The sequence below is a fragment of the Amborella trichopoda genome, chromosome 4, assembly GCF_054954075.1.
Source record: "Amborella trichopoda isolate Santa Cruz 75 chromosome 4, AtrichopodaSantaCruz75HAP2 v2.0, whole genome shotgun sequence".
Lineage (NCBI taxonomy): Eukaryota > Viridiplantae > Streptophyta > Magnoliopsida > Amborellales > Amborellaceae > Amborella > Amborella trichopoda.
The window spans coordinates 9,384,291-9,408,569 of NC_142339.1; the positions used below are offsets into that span (position 1 = coordinate 9,384,291).

Consider the following 24,279-nt stretch of genomic DNA (forward strand, 5'->3'; position numbering starts at 1 on the left):
GTGATATTTTCCTCGATCTCTCTATTTTCTGGATTATCGACCTAATATATCGATAGTGCGGTCTTTTTTGTGCTTCCTGGCCGTCAATCTTGACTATTTCCTTGTCTGTTATCCTATTATTACTAAACTTGCACTCCATATACTCTGTCTTAGTTTGCCTAATTTTAAAACATTTGGATTTTAGAGCATCCTACAAAGTTCTAGCTTTGTGTTGATGTTGTTTCCAATCAAAACTATGTCATTTGCGAACAACATGCACCACGGTACCTCATCATGTTGGTGCCTAGATAAGTCGCACATAACTAAGACAAAGGTACGTGCTTAATGCTGACCGTTGATGTAGACCTATTGTCTCTGAAAACTCATTCATCTCTCTACTAGTTGTTCGTGTACTAGTTAGCGCTCCATTGTACATATCTATCTCCAAGTTGATTTAGTGTTTAGAGACGTCTTTATTTTTCAACACCCGCCACCAAATCAAATCTTGAAGTACTTTATCATAATCTTTCTCTAAATCAATAAAGACCATGTGGGGGTCTTTTCCCTTCGTCCTAAAGTTCTCAATTAGTAGTCTAAATAGGAAAATAACCTCCGTTGTTGACCTGCCTGGCATAAAACCAAGTTGATTTTCAGATACACTCATTTTATGCCTTAGTCGTTGCTCAATGACTCTCTGCTAGAGCTTCATAGTATGGCTCATACGCTTTATCTTTCGATAATTTGTACAATTTTGTATGTCTCCTTTATTCTTGTAAATAGGTACCACAATATTTTTCCTCCATTCGTCTGGCATTTTCTTTGTTCTCAACACCTTGTTCAACAACTTCGTCAGCCAGTCAATGCCAATTTTCACCATACATTTCCAAACCTCTATTGGGATATTATCTGGTCCTATCTTCATCATTTTCAAAGATTATTTTCCTTTCGATATCTTCATCCTACGAATGTATCCATGACCTCTGCCGTCACTTATACCAATAGTCCCTTCTACCACTATGTTCCCATTGTGTTCATCATTTAATAATTTTTTAAAATAGACTCCACCTTTCGTTGATCTCGTCATCCTTCACCAAGACACTTTGATCCTCACTCTTAGTGCATTTAAAATGGTTTAGATCCCTACTCTTTTTCTCTCTTATTTTTGCTAATTAGAATATATCTTTTTCTCCTTCTCGTATTCCCAGTTTATTGTTATAGATTATCATGTCTTAAGTTTAGCTTTACTTACTATTTGTTTAGCATTTTTATATTCCTTTAAGTTTTGATCGTTTCTATTATACTGCCAAGTTTTATAACATGATCATTTTTCATTAATGGCCTTGTGGGCCTCATCATTCCCCCACCAATTTTCCTTATCGAAGTTTCTTTTCCCTCTAGATTCTCGCAAAACTTCTTTTGCCACTTTCTTGATACATTCAACCATCTCATTACATATTACACTGACATCATGTTCAGAGTTCCATTACCCTTCTTTAACTAATTTATCCCTAAATAAATCTACTTTCTCATTTTTTAAATTCCACCACTTAGTTCTTGGACACCGATTACTTTCACCTCTTCTCCATGTCTTTATGCATACGTCAATGACCATGAGCCTATGTTGGGTAGTCAAGCTCTCTCTTAGGATAACCTTGCAGTCCTTACATGATGGTCGATCTACCTTCTTAACTAGGAAGAAGTCTACCTGGCTGTTATGGGTTCCACTTTTATAAGGTATTAAATGTTCATCTCGCTTTTTAAAGTAAATGTTTGCTATTACTAGGCCGTAGGCCATAGAAAAATCTAGAATAGTCTCACCCATGTATGTGAAAGTTTATGACTTGGGTAAAACCATGACAGCTATAGTTGGATCTAAGGAAATATGATGTCAAAGAACTATCAAAAAGGTACAATTTATGGTAAATAAATGTTGGTTTAGGATATACTTAGTTTGATTTTGAATTGGTTGTTTATCTTGCCTGAAACATAACAAGGTTGCATTGCCGATTCTTGTTCTCATAAGGCCATTCTTTCAAATGTGTAGCTACTCACTTTATTGGTATTTGAGATTCTCGGGATAAAATCTCATCATCTGCGCTTAATGTTACTCTTGCAGTGTGTTGGTCCGAAAGAAGTCAAATATTGTTCAGATGGCCATGGATATCCAAACCCTCGTGAGTTGAATTGCTACACCCCCATTTTTGCGTTCATGTTATAATATTTAAGACAAGGGCATTGTGATTCCCCAAGACGTGTTATTTGGGGTTATACCAGAAGTGGGGTTCATACTTGCATTTTATCTTTGGTTAACAAATGCAATTTATGACATGGACTTACCTTGTGGGTGGTTTCCAATTCTTGATGTGATTGACCATGTCATAAACAAAAAAATTGCACTAGATGTTTATGTATTCTCATGATGGTGGACTTGGAAAATTCCTTGTAATGCTGGCTTAAATTTCCTAAAATCTCAAATGGTTCTCAACTTGTTGAGCATTGGCTATAGTTTTTCCTACCAATAGATGGTAGGTTTAAATTCATCTTTTAAGCCCCGCCACACTTCTCAACAGTGAATAAATTTGTTTCTTTTATAATGACTGTTATAGATGCTTATCTTGTGTAGGAATTGAAAGAAAGTAGGAAATATGAAAGAAACCAATGACCTTTGGAGGAACAAAAGAACAAGAAATGATGGATGCATAGCACACACCAAACACATTCATATTATTTCTTAATTCTTATAGGGAAAATTATCCTGTCTGCATGGTGTGGACAATCTGACGGTGCACAATCACCCAATGGTTGAGATTTCATAAAGCCATATCCAACAACCAATAATTGGTTTCATATTTTATTTAAATAAAATATTTATCTGAATTTTAGGGTGTGGGTTTATTTTATAAATAGAACTAAATAAAAATAATTAAAAAATATGTTAAATAAAATAATGACAAAATACCCTTAACTTTTTATTTATTTATATTTTTATTCAAAATGTTTTTATGATTTTTATTATAAAAATGAGGCTAAATCCAAAGTTTAGATCAGTATCATTTTTAATTTACAAATGATCAATATCTTTTTATCATGAATCTTGAACATATGTTATATTATCATGCTAGGGCGTTCCCCTTAAACAACACGCTGCACTACCCGGGTGCAGTGAGAAATAACTAAGGTTTAGCTAGGGTATTGTTATATTGAAGGTATGACCTTTGATAGAGAAGAATGAAAAGAACAAGATTGATGTAGCTGATCCCAAATAATTGTAACAGGGCTTAAATGATGATGATGATGATTATTTTTAATTCAAAAAAGTAAAAAATGGAATTTAGTTTTAGCCCTTGGATGAGGATGGTTCAATCTGAACCATTAAAAGGTGCTTCTGCACCTTTTTAGCATCCACAACACGTGGACGCAATAGCAACCCGTCTTTTATATACAAGTTACACACTTTAGGCTGTAAGTGAAATTCCATTATACCCTTAGTATCGAGGTTGTCTAGTTCAAACTGGGAACCGGTCAACGGTGGACATTCTAGTTGGGTTTGGCCCCTTGGACCAGATTGTCCATTGGACATGTCATGAACCAGTGGACATGCCAGTTAGTGGTTCGATACCAAACAGATGGGTCCCAATAGCAATGTGAAATTATTTTTTCTGCCTCCTTTATTTTTTTCTTTTTCATTTACCAACTTTTGGAGTTGTTTTGGGTATTTTTAAATTGTTCAGGAGGCCTTTTGGTCTGTTGGATGAAAAGGATGACTTTTGGGGTTCAAGACCTATTTTTAGAGAGAAAACATATATGGCGATTTTCTCTCTCCCTCGCTCTCTACGGAATTACTCTCTAGCCCCTCATTTTTTTCAGTGACTTTAAGTGAAGATTTCGGCCATCAACCTGCCGCAATTAATTTACAAAGTAAGTCTATTAAACCATTTTTTTTTGTTTTATAATTAGAAAAAATAGAATTTTTTTTATTTTTTAAGTTTTTTTGTAAATGATTTTTTCTTTTCAAGTCAATTTGTAAACGATTTTTTCTTTTCAAGTCAATATGAAATAATGTTCGTTATGTTGATTTTAATGGTTGTTTTATCATTGTTAAGTTTGTTTTTGAATATTTAATGGTTGTTTTATTGTTATTAAGCTTTTAGTTTGTTCTTTTGTACTTTAGTTTTGGACAAACCTATGGCCTATGGGTAGAGATTTGAAGATGTGGAGTTTATGAACTTGTGGGTTTGACTTTCTTTGAGATATTTTTATGTTTTTCCCATGTTATATCTTTTTTTTGTTCCTTCTATGTTTCCTTTTTTATTTTTTTTCTAAATTTCCTATATTTTTCTACTTTTTCTCCCATATTTTCCCTACTTTTTCTCTTTTATTGTATTTCCTTTTTGTAATTGTGTGACTATTTTGGGTAAATCAAAAGGGTGAGGTTGTTTGGCTTGCCCAAAAGCATGACAAAGTATGCTAAATATATTAAAGTCACGTATTTAAAAAAGGAAATGTATGGCACAGGCATACTAAGAGCTTATGAGTTACCTCCATTGAGTGTGATTATGTTGAAGAGCATGAAACCATGCTATGATACCATGAGGAATATGAAAGAAAACAAGAAATGGGACTGCCCACATGCCTTTGAGGAAAGAACACAAGAAGAAGACATGGGGGATGCATATCACACGACCTGCACGTTCATAATATATCTTTTATATAAAGGTTATACACTTTAGGGTTATAAGTGAAATTCCAGTTATATCCATAGTAAATTTCAATATTGTACCATATCTCAAATGTGTACATCATCATCATCCATTCCGAGCTATGAAGGGCCACATCCTCAGCCAACAGGGAATGCCTTAGCATGAGTATGTAATGCTGGATCAAGATTCACAATAGGGAGGTGGTAAACGTTTACACGGGCTGCCAACCTAACACAAACCTCCTTTCTCACCTAGGCTTGGGACTGGTAATGGTGGAGTTATCTCAAATATGTGCAGAATTAAGGAAATACCCTCAAACGGTAATATGCCATCCTTGATAGGAAGAATGTTGAAGTGTTTAAGACTTTGTTTTGGAAGTTGGACTAGATCAACCTATCAGACCAGGAAATATGCATAATACTGGTCCAATCCAAGTAATAATATATAATTACTGGCCAGTCCTATTTTTTAAAGCAACTCAAATCCTTTTATTAATCTTGGGAACAGGGTATTATATAAAATGTTCATATATCATCAACGCATGATTGGAGCAGAACATTGCGGAAAAATGTGGACAGGTCAAGTTTTCATATACCTGCCTGTTTAGGAATAGCATAAAAAGGTACAAATATCATAAACATAGCTGCGAATAGCAACCCCATGTCCTTATATATCGAATATATAACGGTTTAAATAATCTCTTTTTAGAAATCTATTTGATAAATGTCTCTGTAGTATTTAGTACTTTTGAACTTTTTCTTGATCTTTTCTCTGTTAGAAGTTTGTTATTATTTTGCTATTAATCATATTTTTATTTCTATAATTAAATGTCAGAATGGTAGTATCACCTAATCATCTACTTTTTTGGTTCAACAACTGGTTCACTGTTTGGAGCCTCAGTTCAAAATTTAAGTCTAATCCAGTAACATCAGGATTCTTTCGTTCATTCTCATAAAATGAATCCCCGTACTTCTACAAATATTCATCAAATAGTTTTTGTGTGCAAACCAAAATGGAGTTTTGAAAAATGATTATTGTGATGATGTTCGAGATGGGGCACTCCCAAACAATAGATAATTGAAAGTATTTAATCCGTTGTTCTTGACAAAATAATAGTTCTTATTTCCAATGTCTGAAATTGTTCTCATTTCAAGCCAATCTTCTAGATATTGTTGCTAGAATTTTGCTTTTCTTTGTTTGAAAGGATTATGTAGGGCATTAATATTTTCAAAATATTTTTTAATACAATGATTTCAGTTAGCAAGAGTTGCATGTAGTATTTACTTTGATTTAGCATTCAATGCATATATAGTCATTATCAAAAAAAATTTGTGGGTTAGATGATTGGATACTCTGAAAAGAAAAAAGTGTTAGATGATCCAATTTCCGTACGTAATATTATAGCATTTTCTGTGTTTTTGTACATAATATAGCATTTTCTGTGTTTTTGTACATATTTGAAGTTATTAGATTGCATTTGTTCGCATGGACAAAAATATTCAAATCCACGCAAAAACTCTCGTCACCTATAAGTCTTTGCTCTTCAAAATCTTTCTTGTTTTCTTACAGTAATGAAGTCTTTGCTGTTCAAAATCTTTCTTGTTTTCTTACAGTAATGATTTACATAGTACTGTTTGGGATCCCAGGATGTTGTTCCCTTGGTGATTCCTGATGCAAAATCATAATCTGCTCTCTTCTCCATTGATGATGAACCAATTTTTTCCATACTCATACAATCTCTGAAGGAACAGATTACAATTAACAACAAAAGAAACCGTTCTTATATTTTCTGTTTTTTTAAATGTATTTCTAAATGGGCCTCTTATTTCGCTTTAAGATTTACATTTCATTCACCAGTTCTTGTAGGTTTTCAATTTGTTCCAAGTCTTATCATAAGGCTAAACTACATTTCTCACAGTTTTGATGTGTTTCTTAATGGAGATATTCTTAAATCAAATGTTGAGCCGAGTGACATATCCCATGTTTGTAGATGGTGATCATGATTTTCTTCGTTAGTGATTTCTAACTTCTCAAAATCGTTGAATTAACCTCTCATGTGACTGGGTGGGGAGCAACCTAGGTCAGAAGAATCTGGGTCTCAACATTCAGAATCCATTGCAAGTAACCCAACTACAATTTTCTTCAGTTAAGAGTTGAGCGCACAAACTTTTATGCAACCTAATCTAATTTTAAGTATGACAACCTATATACAGGTTAAAGAGTTCTCATTGATTGGATTGGTTGTTGGTTACCCTCTAGCTCTGCAAGGGACTGCAAATCCGCAGGTACAATTCACTTGTGGTTGGAATTAGGAGTGTGGCAAGACTTTGTAATTTTTTTTCTTCAGTACAGTTTGTTTTTGGGTTTAAATAGGCAGTGCAAGTAAAGGTTTTTGTGGAGGAGCTCCACAGGACGGGGCAGCTCGATGGTTTGAGCTACACATACTGGGATGAGCGATTTACATCAAAGGTGAACAGCCCAGTTTTGAACTTTCTGTGGCGAGGTGATATCAAAATGGTACTGAACAAATGTTTTTGTCTTTCAGTCTGTTGAAGCTCTCCTGAAGCCTTTGGACATGCACCCAGTGCAGTTTAAAACTATCGTAGACAAGTTTGCTGCAGTAGGAATACTTCAGGTCGGTCTCTCTCTCAATATATATATATATATATATATATATATATATATATATATATATACCCAGTGCAGTTTAAAACTATCATAGACAAGTTTGCTGCAGTAGGAATACTTCAGGTTGGTCTCTCTCTCTGTCTTTCTCTCAATATATATATATATATATATGCACTTGGTTCTCTGGATAAATAAAGCTTGTGTTGACTGTGGCTCATGTTTGACAGGGCTACCTGGACCATGTGCACAGAAATATGAAGGCCAGTGAACAAGAATCTAATGACTAAAAGGAAAAGAAGGAAAAGAGCAAACCTGAATCATGACCATTAACGGTGGCTAGGCTAGAATAGTCGATTGCAGCTTAGAGATTTGGGCTTTTAAATCCTCTTTCTCAAGTATATTGACTCCTGTGGAATTCCTCACTGACCCAGTGAATACGTGAGAGACTAATTGCTTACTGGAAAGCTAGAAAGCTGTGTAAGTAAACTTGCTGTGGCTTGTGCATTAATGGAAAATTTCGTTCATACTGGGTGCGTGTTGCAAATTGTAGGCAACAAATGCGCGATAATGCTGTTATATGAGAGCGAAATTCATGCATTAACGTATGTGAGAGAGAGAGAGAGAGAGAGCACTTTCAACCATGTGGTGCATAATCCAGTCCATCCAATGAATGTGGGGAATTAGTGGAATCATATCTTCACAATTGAATATAATTGGAAGATCCAAAATCTACCAGCAAGACTTTTATGGGTTTTTGTACTAAAATATAGTTACTTGGAAGATCCGATTAACAACTGGTGCGATTGAATAGAATTGGGAGATCCGATTGGATTGCTTGGTCCGATTACCATTTGGTGCCTTGGCTTTTTGGTATAAAGTAAAAAATTGGTGTGGTAGAAAAGTCATGAAAATCAATGTTTGATCAACATTGGCCGATTAGACTCGTTGTTACCTTGGCTTTCTGGTATAAAGTAAAATATTGGTGGTAAACGAGCTATGAAAATCAATGTTTGATCAACATTGGCCGATTAGACTTGTTGGTACCTTGGCTTTCTGGTATAAAGTAAAATATTGGTGGTAAACGAGCTATGAAAATCAATGTTTGGTCAACATTGACTGATTAGACTGGTTGGTTTTAACTAGTTGAACTGGTTTAACAAAATTGCTATGTTTTATAATATACTTTATATATTTAAACTATTATTTCTTTTTTATTATTTTTCAAAAATCTAATCCAACTTGTTTGATAAGAAATGAGTCGTTTTGATTTGATTAGAGCCTTCACTAATTTGGTGGTTGATCTGACCCTGATATAAGTGGTCTACATTTTGCAAAACACTACCAAGCTATATTGTTCTTAGTTGTCACAATCACCAATTATACGGTGTCTTGTACAACCCATGATTGGGGAACAAATCATTTTTTTTTTGCAGTTGTAAATATTCCAGGTGATATAAATATCACATGTTAATAATTTAGGAGTGACAATGGCCTAGCCTGGCCCTCCTATGCTCTAAATAACCTGCCTTGGGCCCCTTCTTTTGACCCGCGGTCGATCTAGGTGGGGGCCTCAAATCTAGGTTTGGTAGCCATGCCAGGTTTTCGATCTAGGTGGGGGCCTCAAATCTAGGTTTGGTAGCCATGCCAGGTTTGAAACAGGGTTAATAGAGGTTTGAAACTAGGGTTAATAGCTTATCAAAAATGGTTTAATTTCAATATAGGCTATAGAAATGTAGACGTTTTTTTCGAAATTCTGGTTAAGGGAATTTTTAAAAACCTCAATTACGAGGCCAAAGCGCCATACAAATCCTAATACACTATAGGCAACTTAGACTCAATATAATTATCTCAAATTTGCTAAAAACTTATCTCGAGTTGTAGTAGACCCCGAGAGCTTTCAAATGGTCCAAGAATCACTTGAATCGGTCTTTCAATTTGAAAGTTCCAAAAAATGACATTTTAGTCTCTGCCTAATGGGCCTAGGCGACCTGCATGACATGCAGCATGTCGTGCTGAGCCACCCGACAGTCTACACGTCATGCGGGTCACCAAGTCCCGTGTAGAATGGCTTGATGGGCCCAACTCGATCCACTAACGTTCTAGAAAGTTTTGCATCGGTTTCAAGCCCCAAAAATGAATAAAATTAACAAAAAAAAATCTGAAAAAATCCTTAGATAAAACCTAATTAACCCACAAATTATTTGGATTAATTTCAACCTTAACCCTATTTCAAACCTCTAAATACCCCCTCAAAAAGTAGAAATGTAAAATCATGCTATCCAACTAGGGGCACACCACCCACATCTAGCTCTAGATTTGATGCTTCCCAACTAAAAGCGCACCATCCACCTCCACAAAAGTCCAGGTCTAGGGGAGGTGTTGCTAAAATTTACACCGTCAACGACACTTCAGTTCCCCTTAATTCACAGGGTCAGCTAGACTTGAGTTGACCTCCTCAAGGCGAGGGTCCAGTCCAGTTAGGTCGGGGTCCTCAAAATACCAATTTTAAGGGCTCTAAAAGACAGAATCCAAGTCGTAAGATCTCACTCAATGGAGGCATGCACCCTGAGTTCCGTCTCTTTGATTTAGAACTCCCCGAGTTCTGTGACACCTTTACAATTGAGAGGTTCAAGAACTTACCTTCAGTCAAGGCTTTCTTGAGGTGTGCTGACCTTGTTCAACCACACACCTCACCTAAGACATCAAGTCGTCAGTCAAGTCAGAGTCAGAGAACCTCTTTAGCCTTAACCAACAAAGTCACGTGAGTTTTATCCCGTTGGAGAGCCAACACCACTAATCTTCTCATCCTCCAACTCTTGTAGATCTGGCTCGACCACATGATTGTATATCCTGAAGTTAGTCCAGACCTGATCCTCATCAGGTCATGTATCGTCACCCACTGGCACAACCTCTTTAAGCTTTCTCGAGTCCTTACCATCAAGTCGCAGGTGGCCTATTCAACCTTTATTCCAACTCAATATCCCCCATATCAGCCATACCAATTGACTCCATACCCTCCAATCGCACTTCTAGCCTCAAATCATCCTTGCCCGGGATATCCTGTGCAGCAGACCCCCATTGTCCACTTACAGGCCTCGACACCGGCTTAATTAGCCCTCGATTCCTCCAATCCAAGTCACTGCTCAGACCTACCTATACTATCCTCTAGTCAATCCGGCTCTGGCACTATTGCCTACGCCTACTCCATTCTAGGTTCCGACCGCACTGGCCTAAGCCTCTTTACTTATGTCGGCTCCAACCTTCTCACATGCTCACCTTGCCTCTAGTTTGAGGCAACCCCTATCTGCTGCATCACTTGCACCACAAATTATGTTATCAGTTTTGGACAACTAACAAACCCCCGAGGTTAAAACCCCTAAGACACTTGAGCGCTCAACTGAAAGGCGAACTAACTACATTTAAAGAGACTATGGCTAAAATTGAAATTCCAAATATACTCCCTCCACGATCTTATGTCATGGATGTTCTCGAGAATAAACAAGTTCAGCCAGAAGGGTGATCCTGAAAATCATGTCATCACTTACCAATTGAATGTGGCTGTGGCTGCCAATGGGTGGGCTCTGAGAAGGCCCGGCCCGAGGCTCGAAGAACCGAAAAATATTTCGGGCCAGCTTGGTTAGTTAGTCCCAGTCCGAAAGTAAGCTCGATAGGACTCGACCAGTTAAAAGCCTAAAATTTCATGCGTAAACCAAGCCCACCCGCTAAGTCTCGAAAATGCATACATGAGGGTACGCCCGACCCAATTACTACTATAAAAAAAAAAAATTCATAACTTTCTATTTAGACTTTTCAATTGAAGATTTGAAGTAAAGAAAAAAAAATTGCTAATTAATTTTTTGAAAATTTAAAACCTCTTTAAATAAAAAATACTAGAACTACACATGCAAAATACCCACAAAGAGAGAGAGACTCATAAATAATTGTCCAGATAAATCAAATAACACCATCAAACGCACCAAAGCATATCAGAGAGAGATGTATCCCGAATGTTTACATAAAACCTCCATATACATAAAAAAAAGTAATTAAACAACAAAATAAGAGAGATGTATCCCGAATGTTTTCTTGGCTTATTATTGCTTCAAAATTACATGCAAGCAGTACCATCTAAACCATTCAACAATTTCATCAAACCAGCCCCAACCATCTAAGGGGCAGCCCATTCCAAACAACAGGCTCAAACAATGAATACAACCTGTACAACAGGCACATCAAGTAACTTAGCAGGTAACAAGAGTTTAAAGGATATAATGATCCCCATGCATAAGCTGAAACAAGATAATTGCAACAATGGAAAGGAAAATGTTTCCATCATATCAAAGATAGTATATCTAGTGTAGTACTTCTTTGGAAGGAAACATCCTTCACAGGGTCAAAGCATTCAAAGGGGATCCTAAGATCTTCAACCTTGCGAAATGAAAGAAATGACCACAAAGAAACCATAAATGTATGGAAAAGGTTTATATAGAGCTGAAGCTCTAAACAATCAAATTAGAGCCCACCTCAAAAATTTCACTAGATGAGGCTGTTTTGATGCCCAAATATTTTCATAATGATCATCTTGACATCAAGATGCACAGACATGAGAAGAAAATGGATTTCAAGTTTTGAAAATAGTGCATCTTGTAATGCAATTTGGACCGTCAATTTTTCAGATTTTCACGTTTTCATAGATATGCTCGATCTATACTATTTTTTAAGCTTTAAATTTTATAATTAAAGATAAAAATATATTTTAACGCTATCACAAATATTTCCAGTATTGAAACCACATTTCTCAACACTATTTGAAGGTGGGATTTACTTTGATTGTTTTATAATTAAAGATAAAAATATATTTTAAAGCTATCACAAAGATTTCCAGTATTGAAAACACATTTCTCGATACTATTTGAAGGTGGGATTTACTTTGATTGTTTTATAATTAAAGATAAAATTATATTTTAAAGCTATCACAAAGATTTTTAGTATTGAAACCACATTTCTCGACACTATTTGGAGATGGGCTTTACTTTGATTGTTTAGAGTCTCGGCTCTATACAAACCTCACCTTAAATATATTGATAAGAATAATTTGAAAAATAGTGATGCAACTAATGCTACTATTTTCTCTGTTTCTATTTAATGATCATTGGAGGAATGAATTCAAGGAGTAAATTCGTGTATTACAAATTACGCATTCACGATTGATAGTTAACACAATTGGCAGTTAACACAGTAAAGCAATTAACAATGTGTTAATTTTATCAAAGCAAACGTTACTTCATCAAAGCAAGTACCACAATTAACGGTTAGGGAATAAAACAGTGCATAAAACTACATAAAACTGTGCATAAAATTGCATAAAACTGTGCATTATAAAACATGATTTCAAAAAAATGAGAAGACTAAATAATTACATGAATAGAGAAAAGTAAGAATTATGCCAGAATACTCACAACAAAAGCAATCATCCCTCTATCTCCTGGTCCATACAAGATGAGCTCTCGACGGTTGCAAAAATATCAATCGGTTTACCAAAACTAAAATGCATAATGAATATATAAATAAGACCGTACTTAAAGACATGGAATATTTATTTACCTTCAGGGCAGTAACCTCGGAGCCAGTCTTGCAAACACATCAAAGCCTCCATAGTATCCGGATGCAGGGAACTATGATACTGATTGAGTACTCGGCCACCTGTGCTAAAGGCCGACTCTAAAGGGACGGTGGATAACGGAATTGCCAGAATATCTTGAGCCAATATAGAAAAATAGCATACTTCAATGCATTAAGTTTCCACCAACATAAGAAGTCAAATGCCTCGTCTTCACCTCGAGGAACCAAATCATCCTCTAAATAATAACCCAAATATGAGCTTTGGGGATGAGCAACTGAAGTTCGGTTGAGGAATTGGTTGAATTTTATTTGGAGCCTCTTTGCACCTCTATCAACCAAAGAGCTTGAACTTCATACTACTTGCTTCTTTTTTATATTTTGTCCGTGTGAAACCCATATACTTCTCATACAAACAATAGAGGTTATCCTAAACAATCTTGAGTTTCACCTCACTTAGAGGTTATCCTAAACAACCTTGAGTTTCACCTCACTTTTATCACCATCACCATATCTTGTCAAAAAACAATATTCTATAAACTTTAACTTAGAACTAGGATCCAAAATTGTTGTTCTTGTCATTGTCAAGTTGCATTCACCCCCCCAATACTTGAAAAAAAAATTTTGCATCACAAAAGTTATCGATGCTAGGTTTCATCTTGACAATTTGCTGCTTCCATTAAGATATCTTGAATGCTCCAAACCTCTGAATAGTAAATATGTGCTGCATGATACTTGTTTCCAACAAATAAATTTGTAGTTTCCTTAAAAACTTTTAAGAACATACAAATTTCTTCAGTTTTATTCCAATCATCTATATATAGAGGACTATCATAATGATGACTATTTGCATATCGAGCAAATACCTCTTTATAGGTCGATGCACTTTGAAGCATGTCAAATGTGGAGTTCCACCTTGTGGGAACATCCAAGACTAAACCCTTTGTACTTGGCACTCTTAACTATTTTGTAATTTCATTAAATACATGCATGCGAGATGGAGATGCCTTAACATATTTAACAATCTCACGCACTCTTTCAATAGCACTATGTATTACTCTCAACCTTGCTTGCACTATAATGTTCAAAATGTGTGCACAACATCTCATGTGAAAGTGATTCCCTTCCAAGTAAAAGCTTTTTAGATAAATTCTCTTTTAATTCTTTCACTAGCACATCATTAGTAGTGCAATTATCCATAATAATAGCAAACAATTTATCCTTCAAATTCCAATAGAAAATGCAGTTGCATCAAAGATAACTAAACCTGGGTGCGGATATGGTACCAACTTGAAATTTATGATATTTTTTCTTAAAATCAAATCACTATCTATATAGTGCGTCGTGAGACAAAGGTATCCAAGAGATTGATTGGATGTCCAAAGGTCAGTGGTAAGACTCACTCGACCGTTCAATGTCTTTAAAACATCAAACATCACTTCTTCTTTTTCCTCTTGATATATAGCCATGCAATAATTTTTTTTTATTGTAATTCATCCGACCATATTAAATTTGGGTTGAAGGGTCTTAACAAATTCTCTAAAAGCTGGGTGCTCAACCAGACGAAATGGGTACTTTTAAACAATTATCATCTTTGCAAGCGCTTTACGACTTAATTCTTGGTCAACTTAAACGTTTCAAGGTGCCCAGCTAATGACTATTGCAAATCCTGATGTGGACGCTAAAGACAACCCCTAAAATGACGAATAAGGTGGTTTGTCCCATCACTACTGTTTGCCACCAAGTCATGCTTACAATGCTTACACCTGGCTTTACTAGAACTATCGTTAGTTTCTAAGGTAAAATCATTCCAAACTTTAGATCTCACTTCTTTCGTGTTGGACTTGTTGGAGACACTTGGCTTTCTAGAGTGTTCTCCTTCTCATTAAATTTAAACAACTTTGTTAACAATTAACCTGCAAAGCGACATAATGATGCTAACTCTTAAAAATATTGATTAGGGGTTGGACAGCCTTCAGTCATGCATACAACAATATAAAAAAGGAGCATACCATTCAAACATCAAAATAACATCCATAAACTTACATGTAATATAATTAAGAATGAATATAAAAGGTTGGACAGCCTTCAGTCATGCATACAACAATCAAGAGTATCTCATCCTAAAGAATGAATTGCGAACAATCAATTATACTAAAAAATGAACCACCAACAGAGCCTTCTCTTTCAAACTTTTAAGGAAAGAATGACATTGTGAGAAAGGAAATGCAGCTGAAAAGAACTTCAAATTCAAAGTAGCATGTCCATTTTATTAAAATTATGGCATTTTAATAAAAATTACAAACATCATCACATGCATCATGACTTGCCTCTCAAACCATGAAAACTAGATTTTTAGGCTCTTCAATAAAGCAAATTGTACTGGGGGAGCTTTCTCTTAACCACCATCCACTATAACTTTTCCATATTATTCCAAATTTTTACGGAATTCATCAATTTAATATTGTCCACACTCAAACAAGAAAATTACCCCAGCTTCATGATAAATTGAAAAAAGTGACATAGAATATTCACATTCAAGCCCCACATATATCAATTTCCACTTCAACTATCATGACACGTAATTTATCCATTCGAGAAAATGCCAAAACAAAACACATGCCTTTTTTAAAGCGCTTTTACTGCTTCTCACTCCCCTTTGTAGCTTCTCTTATTTTAATGTTCATTATGAATTTTAGTTTTTATATTCTGAATTTCTTCTTGCATCAGTATAAATGTCTTAAAAAAAAACTCATGCTATCAATGTTCTGATTGACATCAAATCACCTTACTTCATAAACTCACTAGTATGGCATACATATCTAACCAATCCCAACTTCACAAATTTGTTGTGAATTGATAAACACTAAGGGCTCGTTTGGATAGGAGGGACTTAAGAATCTTACACATTTGAAATCCATGGATTCCTCAAATCTCTTGTTTGGATAAACGATACAAAATTCATGGATTCTTTACAATCATTTCCATTTCCATTGCTTGGTAATCGAACATATTTTTATAGATTTTCAATTTGTTAAGAACAAAAAAAACAAATGGTAGTAATTTAATGAAACATGATTATTAGGTAATAGTTAGGTAAATAGTTATTAGAAAATACTATTCAATTATTTAAGGTGCGGTTTGTACAGAACCTGGGCTCTAAACAATCAAATTAGAGCCCACCTTCAAATAATGTCGAGAAATGTGATTTCAATATTGAAAATCTTTGTGATAGCCTTAAAATATATTTTCATATTTATTTATAAAGTTTAAAGCATAAAAAATAGTGTAGATCGACATACCCATGAAAACTTGAAAATCTTGAAAATTGATGCTCAAAAAATTCATTACAAAATACACTATTTCCAAAACTTGGAATCCATTTTTTCTCATGTCCATACATCTTGATGTCAAGATGATCAATTTTAAGATATTTGGCCAACAAAACATCTTCTAGTGAAATTTTTGAGGTAGGCTCAAATTTGATTGTTTAAAGCCTCGGCTCTATATAAACCTTTCCCATTATTTAATAAAACATGACATTTTTAGAAAACACGAATATTAGTAAACCAAGACAATTATTAATAATGATTTAATAATGCATAATTACTCAACAAGACATAATTATTCTATAATATTCATGACCATCACCTGCCCTACAAAGCCGTCAAATATTTCATATTATTGATGGCCATTATATTTACCATTCATAACATTCACGACCATCATATTCCCTACCATTCATTATTAACAAATTATGATTATCTAAAAAAATATGATTTTTATTAAAAATTGATATTTCACAAAACATAATTATTTAATAATGCATAATTACTCAACAAGACATAGTTATTCTACAATATTCATGACCATCACTTGCCTTACAAACCCATCAAATATTTCCAAATAATGATGCCCATCACGTTTCCTACCATTCATAACATTCATGACCATCATATTCCCTACCATTCATGACCATTTTCAGTATATAAAACTTCAATCGCATTTGATAACTTTCATACAATCCATAACCATCATATTCAATAATATTCCATAACATTCACAAAATTCATGGCCTTAACAAGCCATAACAATCAAGCACGATCAAAAAATAGTTATGACCATCAAGGTGTTAGTATTCATATCATATTACCACAAAAACGTTATCACACACGACAATCAATACAACTTTCATAAATCCATTTGACCCATCATTAAGTTTTTTTAGTAGATTACAAATCAATCACTAGAATCAAGTAGAAAGAGCAACCGGTCCTTGTGTAACTCCAACTCCATATCTATGAACATTAATGCAATATCAAAAGCAACAACGATCTTAGAAATAGAAGCGGTAATTGCCTCACCCACACGATTTCGCTTCGTTTCTGGTTGTTTTCTCTTTGAAGCTGATGAAGTAATATCTTGCCGGGATATACCTTCTCCATGCATAGAAACTGTTGATTCACCGATGTCATGGTCATCACCCCCCTCACTGTCACATCCAATATCATCTATAGGGGCCTATTGTCTTCTAAATTCGTTCCAACCACACCATATCTTCTATCGGCCTTATCATCCCCACGTACAATGGGCAAAGAACTAAAGAAAGGTATCACCTTAGTTTTATATATATTAGCTCTTGGATAATCCTGCCATTGAGCAATACATACATTTATGAGCAAATAATATTTATATTGATAAAATAAAAAATACATGAATAACAACTATTATACCTTTAGCTACTCACTCTATAGTTCCTCTCGAATTCTTCCTCACTATCGTCCTCATCTTCCCCCCCCCCTCCCCCTCCCCCTCCCCCTCCCCCTCCCCACTTCCTCAATATTATCCATGTCAAATTGATCACGCTCTACCTCCCTGATGAGGCTAGGCAAGCTATGACAATCTTAGCTTGTGATTGAACACTGTACATTGGTGGTATTTTGTGGATAGGGAAACGCCCGTTTATCACTCCAAAAGCACGTTCTACAATATTCCTCAACGATGAATGGCATAGGTTGAATAATTTCTCTAGTAGATTGAGGGGCAGAACTAGTCTTAAAAGCATCCAAGAGATACCGAGTATGGCAATATGGAGCGAGGAAACCAGTTGTGTTACAATTTCCAGTATCCACAATATAATACTTTCCTACAAAGAAATAGGCAACATGTTATCGATTTATATAAGCTTATTTACAAACTTATAATCTCTAATTTCTTATATTGTCTCTTACCCTTGGGAACAACTAGCCTATTTTCTCTACTGAGTGCAGAGTGCAGTACTCGTGCATCAGATGTAGATCCTTCCTAACCAGCAAGTACATATTAGAATTTCATATCAAAAGAAACTGCTACCATAACATTTTGTGATATAAATTGCTTCATGTTACGAAATCTTGCATGCTCGTGAGTAGGAATATGGGCTGGGATGTATGTCCCATCGATTGCACCAAAGCAATCCTATTTAAATTCACCATAAAGAAGGTAGTAAGCATGTTATTAGGAAAATCTACATATTTGAAAACAAAGTGAGATTGTGATAGATAATCCACCACAAATAATGTGAGATTGTGATAGGTAATCACCTTAAAATATGTGAATGATAATCCACCATAAATAATGTGAGATTGTGATAGGTAATCACCTTAAAATATGGGGCCAATTGACTGTTGTTCTCTGTAAGAGTTGTAGAGCTAGCCTATTTCATAAAGTCTGAGTAGAGGCCCACTACTGCATTTAGTACAACATTGAAATATCGATTAACCGTTTCGTCGGAACGAGAAAATCGGTTGCCAATCTCTCGATTATTAACATTGTGGCTAAGAGTGTGCAGAAATATTACTAATTGTTCTTATAGACACCCTTCTTGTGGGATGCAGAATGCCTCTATCCCATAAGATGTTACAAAGATAAAGAAAAACATGCTTACTCAATCTCAATTGGTTCCGACATTGTACATTTGATACGTTAATGATTCCATTTATGCATTTGTTTCTTTCTATCCACATTTGGTTCTCTATCTATATAACTTGTATGATACCAGGCCGCAGCTGCGACACATGTAGTTGCAACTACCAACATAAGCATGGTTAACATATCAAGTTCATCGTCCTCTTCCGTTTCCATTTCATTAGTACAGACATTTTCCCATTGTTATTAGACATCTATCATTCATAAAGCCACATTCTCAGACAATTCATTCTTAAAAGCTGCATAGAACTTAAATAACTTGCAAAAAGATAAGAAACAAAGCTAAATATCAAATGGGAAATTAAACAGTAAAATACGAATAATAAAGATGTTATCATAAAATTGAAATGCATCCAAATTGGAATGGAGATGCACAATATTAGTTCCAATCACAAAAACATAGTCTCCCAAACTGTAATGTTCACACTATGAAAATTAGATAAAAACAATCCACATGGTTAAATCTAGGAAACTAAACTATGTTGTTAGAGTAGCGCAACTTTGCCCATATTGAATCAATCGTTCACTACATTAAGTTGCTGGACGATTTGCTAGTCCTAAATATTAATCAACGCCTTTTAGGTGCACTTTTTTTAAATTTTTAATCTTATTCAGAACTTTTAAGGTTGTTTTTTGTTTTATTTAATTTGCTAAGCCACTTGATATGAGCTAATTCAATGCAATAAATACAATGACACACTTTGGAACCCCATGCCATTGTGGTTTAATCCCTAAACCCTACCCTCCAAAGCAAAGGAGCCATAAGCTTATAAATAAGTTCAAGGCTAGATTAATTCTTTGTGAAGGAAGAATATGGTTTGGAAACAAATAACAAATAAGCATTCCTGAAAAGAGGATGATAACTTTGAATATGTGCGAATGAATTTGGTGGAAAAAAGAATTAGTATTGGATTTGAGATGAATCTAGTTTGACAAGATTTGTATTTAGAGGTGCTTATGCTATGGGAAGATCAACATATGCTTTTGCTCCTACAAAACCAAAAATTTGATATGCGTATGTTGGATCTATGAGATTCTTAAAATCAAAACAATGCATGAACTGATGAAAATGGACAAAATCAGTAACTCATTTAATAGATAGAGATCAGTACCTTGTTCACAAATAGAGAAACAAAAATATTCATAATAAATCCACAACTAGGTTTAGACTGTATCATCCAATCTTAAGAGTGCTATAAGAATTTAATATACAAAAAACTTAGATCTATCAGAACCCACACAGTAAAACAATGCATAGGCTGATGAAAATGAATAAATTCAGTCAATCATAATCAAATAGAGAGACTTACACAATATACTAAATAACTCATAAGAAAGCCCAAAATTACATGAATCAAACTCAATGAAAACAATTAAACACCCACCAGTCTTTTGGCTAAGACTACAATGCTCACCCACAAAACAAATCAACCAACAAGGCATAAAATCAATGCCCTAAACCATCAAAAACCAGATATCCCTCACTGTGAAAAACTCAACCATTAAGGAACATAAAGATAAAAACCCAAACCACCAAAACCCAATTAATCAGATACAAAATTTGTTCTATATTTCTACAATTCAAATGGTAGGAAAAATAATAAATCCCCAATTGCAAACTTATTTGTGTGCTTGCAGATAGATTGAACAAGCCAACCTTGTGTGTATACTTCAAAAAATATGCAAAGCCCTGTAAACATTAAAAGAGAGACAATGGGGAACGATTCAGCGATAGTCAAGCAAAACCCTAAAGAATAAAAGAGACATGACTTAGAGAGAGAGGGGGTAGCGTTGGTTAGAAAGAAAATGAGAGAGAATAGATCTCGGTGCTCACAGAGTGGGCTTAGAGAGAGAGAGAGAGATGGGGCTTAGAGAGAGTGTTTGTGGTATGAGAGAGAGGGCTTAGAGAGAGAGCAGGGGCCATGGCCTGATTAGAGAGAGAGTGGGAGGGACAGTGGATTACCTGGTTGGAGAGAGAGAGCCATGGCATGAAGGATTGGATTGGGGAGTTTCTGCGACATGGAAAGGTCTCATTTTTTGGGAGGAAATGGGATCATGGAAAAATAGGTCACATTTCCATGATTTTGATTTCCTGATTTTAGGTATCCTAGTCTTTAAGCAATCCAAACAATGGATTTTGGTATTATCCAAGATATATTATAAGTCCATGTCCCATATTCCATGTATCCAAACAAGTCCTTAAGGCCATTTGGATAGCAGAAATTAAGAATCTTAGATATTTGAAATCCAACAAAATCCATAGATTTTCAATATCAAAGATTTTTGTCATGGATTCTTTAAATCTTGTGTTTGGATAAACTATAAAAAATTCATGATTCTTTGCAATTACTTCTATGTCTATTTTTTTGGCAACAAAACTTGATACAGTTTCTCTCTCTAAAATTTTAATATACTTTCTCTCTCTACAACTCAAAATTTGGGATAGTGTGTCAATAAAATTTTTGAGATAGTTTCCCTTTAAAATTTGATATGGTTTCTCTCTTTAAAATTTAACGTAATTTCTATCCAAAGCTTAAAATTTAAAATTGTTTCTCTAAAAATGTTGAGATAGTTTCTCTCTCTAAAATGTTTTGATGCTTTCTCTCTCTAACATTTAATATAGTTTCTCTTTCTAAACTTTTAAGACTCTCTAAAACTTAAAACTTGAGATGGTTTCTTTTTTCAATAATTTTGAGATAGTTTCTCTCTCTAAATATTTTTAAGTAGTTTCTCTCTCTAAAATATGATGTAGTTTTTCTCTCAAATTTTAAGACACTTTCTCTCTCTAAAAGTTAATTTCTCTCTAAAAATTTTGACAATAGTTTATCTTTCTAAAAAAATTTCTGTCCTTTCTCTCTCTAAAATTTGATTTAGTTACTCTCTTAAATTTTAAGATACTTTCTCTCTCTCTAAATCTTCAAGTTTGAGATAGTTTCTCTCTCTAAAATTTGAGATAGTTTCCCTATTTAAAATTTGATATAGTGTCTCTCTAAAATTTGATATACTTTCTCTCTCTAAAGTTTAAAATTTGAGATACTTTTTCTCTCCAAAACTTAAATTTTGAGGGTTTCTTTCACTAAATTTTTTTGAGATAGTTTCTCTCTCTAAAAATTTCATGTATTTTCTCAACCTAAAATTTGATATAGTTTATCTCTCTAAAATTTTAAGACACTTTCTCTCCAAAACATAAATTTTGTGGGAGTTTCTCTCGCCAAAAATTTTAAGATATTTTCTATCTCTAAAATTTTTAGGTAGTTTCTCTCGCTAAAATTTGATATAATTTCTATCTCTAAAATTTTAATATATTTTCTCTCTTTAAAACTCAAAATTTGATATAGTTTCTCTCTAAAACTCAAAATTCGAGATAGTTTCTCTCTTTAAAGAACTTAAAATATTTCCCTTTCTAATTTTTTTTTTGGCAGCTTATCTTTCTAAAATTTATAATAATTTCTCTCTAAAAAAATACTCTCTCTCTACAATTTTAAGAATACTTTCTTTCTTTAAAGCTTAAGATTTGATATAGTTTCTCTCTCTAAAAATTTTTAGGTACTCTCTCTAAAATTTGATATAGTTTCTATCTCTAAAATTTAAAAATTGAGATTGTTTCTCTCTAAAAATTTTGAAACAGTTTCTTTATCTAAAAATTTGAGATAGTTTATCTCTCTAAAATATGATAGTTTCTCTCTACAGCTTAAAATTTGAGATAGTGTCCCTTTCTAAAAAAAATTGATACTTTTTCACTCTAAAATTTTAACATACTTTCTCTCTCTAAAAGTTAAAATTTGAGATAGTTTCTCTCTCTAAAAATTTTGAAATAGTTTCTCTGTTTAAAACAAAATAGGTACTCTCTATCTCTAAAAGTTTCATACCTACCAAATTTTTCCTATATTTTGGGTTGAGGGAGCCAATGAGTGAAATCCGTGGACCTTGAAAATTAAAAAAAATATAGGTTTTGGTGTGAAAATGAAATCATGGAAAAGTAAGTCTTATTTCCATGATTTTGATTTTCTTGATTTTAAGTATTCTAGTCACTAAACAATCCAAGCAGTGGATTTTGGCAATATCCAAGATATTAGAAATCCATGCCTTAAAATTCATGTACCCAAATAAATTTCTGAATAAACTAAAATTATCCCACAAAAATTATCATAAGCTTGATAGTTCTGCCAGATAACCCAATAAACTGGGCCATGAAACACATGAAGCGTGAAGAGATCGAATTCACGAAGCAAAAACAGAGCACTATAACCAAATTCAAGCAACTCAGAGCACCATCCTACGTCCAAATGAAATATCAGATTATCAATGCAATTCAATAGAATACAAAGTTTACAACATTACCAAGCTCCAAGAAACCAGAAACAGTAACAGTAAAAAGTACTATTAACACAGTTCCATCGTCACAAAGAAAAAACAAAACGCACCATTAATTTTCCATGGATTAATATAGATGAGAAACCCTAAAAAACAAAACCCAATTTCTGAAACCAAACAAAAAATACATACCTTTTTTTGGTAATATGATTTTACATACAGAGAGAAGTGGTTGATCTGATCCTTTTGTGCCTTTTGTTGGTAATCTGATTTTAGAGAGAGAGAGGTGGTTGATCTGATCCTTTTGTGCCTTTTGTTGGTAATCTGATTTTAGAGAGAGAGAGGTGGTCAATCTGCTTCTAGAAAAAGATAGGGCTTTATGGGAGAGAGGGCTTTGTGAGTGAGGCAGAGAGAGAGAGAGAGCGAGAGCTAACAGAGTGTGAAAGCAGAGAGTAGAAAGAGAGAGAGAGAGTAAAACTCTTAGATAATAAAGATTTGTGCAACTTCAATGTCAAAAAATCAATACCATGATGATGGCAACGACGATGGATCTTTAGATTTAAAGCTTTAAAGTAAACATGATTTCGGAAACATCATTGATAAGATGAATTTCAGTGGATCTAATTTAGATTAGAGATATTAAACTAGGATATTATCAAGAAACTCTTCCATTAATTTCACAAAAAATATCAGCAAAGAGTAAAAGAAATCTGTTTCAAAAAACAAGCAATTCCTGCATGTATAACTGAATTCAAGCAAAATAACCAACAAAATCTTTCTCTGCAGTACCACGTATTTCTTAAGGATCATCACTCATATTAATTGAAATAATTCTTATATCCTTCAAACCGTATAACAATAAAACCTAGCAATGCAATCAAGCGGCTCACAGCTGAATTGGAGAGCCACCGAAGATCGCAGCCGAAAAGAAAATGATCCAAAGCCGAAACTATGACGAAAATTCAGTGAAATACTGAACTGAAAAGCTTCCATATTTGTAGAGGATAAATGTCTCAACCAAGCTGTCTGCTTTCCATCGAACGGTCTGAATTTTTTGTCGAGGAATCGGACG

General features: G+C 34.3%; 2 protein-coding genes and 1 pseudogene across 36 annotated transcripts in view; 1 reads left to right on the forward strand and 2 right to left on the reverse strand.

Annotated features, from left to right (window-relative positions):
- LOC18442907 (uncharacterized) overlaps positions 1-7,831 on the forward strand; it is a 39,146-nt gene extending 31,315 nt beyond the window's left edge. For 8 of the 10 annotated variants that reach the window (XM_088864825.1, XM_020672632.2, XM_088864830.1 and 5 more), the window contains 5 exons: positions 2,096-2,153; positions 6,893-6,964; positions 7,053-7,148; positions 7,225-7,314; positions 7,535-7,831. In XM_088864825.1, the coding sequence (XP_088720951.1) occupies positions 2,096-2,153; positions 6,893-6,964; positions 7,053-7,148; positions 7,225-7,314; positions 7,535-7,594 (376 nt within the window). In that variant the 3' untranslated portion in view covers positions 7,595-7,831. The remainder of the gene's footprint in view (positions 1-2,095; positions 2,154-6,892; positions 6,965-7,052; positions 7,149-7,224; positions 7,315-7,534) is intronic. The other 2 variants (XM_088864826.1, XM_088864827.1) reach the window with 1 other exon arrangement.
- Positions 7,832-11,317: 3,486 nt separating this feature from the next.
- On the reverse strand, positions 11,318-14,168 carry LOC148782253 (zinc finger BED domain-containing protein RICESLEEPER 2-like; annotated as a pseudogene). The gene is made up of 3 exons (XR_016053278.1): positions 13,575-14,168; positions 12,912-13,278; positions 11,318-11,523 (listed from the first exon to the last, which is right to left on the reverse strand). The product of XR_016053278.1 is annotated as a zinc finger BED domain-containing protein RICESLEEPER 2-like (transcript).
- A 2,876-nt stretch (positions 14,169-17,044) lies between these two features.
- LOC110007993 (uncharacterized) lies at positions 17,045-24,176 on the reverse strand. 25 transcript variants are annotated; one of them, XR_016054085.1, is made up of 6 exons: positions 24,098-24,176; positions 23,400-23,531; positions 18,568-18,653; positions 18,158-18,230; positions 17,674-18,072; positions 17,045-17,575 (listed from the first exon to the last, which is right to left on the reverse strand). XR_016054085.1 is itself a non-coding variant. In XM_088864836.1 (5 exons), the coding sequence occupies exons 1-4, from the start codon at positions 20,881-20,883 to the stop codon at positions 17,831-17,833; spliced, it is 375 nt and encodes a 124-aa protein (XP_088720962.1). In that variant the 5' UTR covers positions 20,884-21,020; the 3' UTR covers positions 17,045-17,575; positions 17,660-17,830. The 25 variants fall into 25 exon arrangements, 1 of the variants encoding a protein (XP_088720962.1); XR_016054081.1 differs by having other exon boundaries at positions 17,660-18,072; XR_016054082.1 differs by having other exon boundaries at positions 18,158-18,383.
- Between the last annotated feature and the right edge of the window lie 103 nt (positions 24,177-24,279).

Bases quoted from the DNA above. Each gene is read 5' to 3' on its own strand.
- LOC110007993 (XM_088864836.1), bottom strand. From the start codon at position 20,883: ATGCCATGGCTCTCTCTCTCCAACCAG. The intron at 20,584-20,856 runs GTAATCCACTGT...TAATGTTTACAG, and splicing joins GGCTCTCTCTCTCCAACCAG to GGCTTTGCATATTTTTTGAA. The intron at 18,231-20,550 runs GTTGGCTTGTTC...CTTGCTGGTTAG, and splicing joins TTTTGAAGTATACACACAAG to GAAGGATCTACATCTGATGC.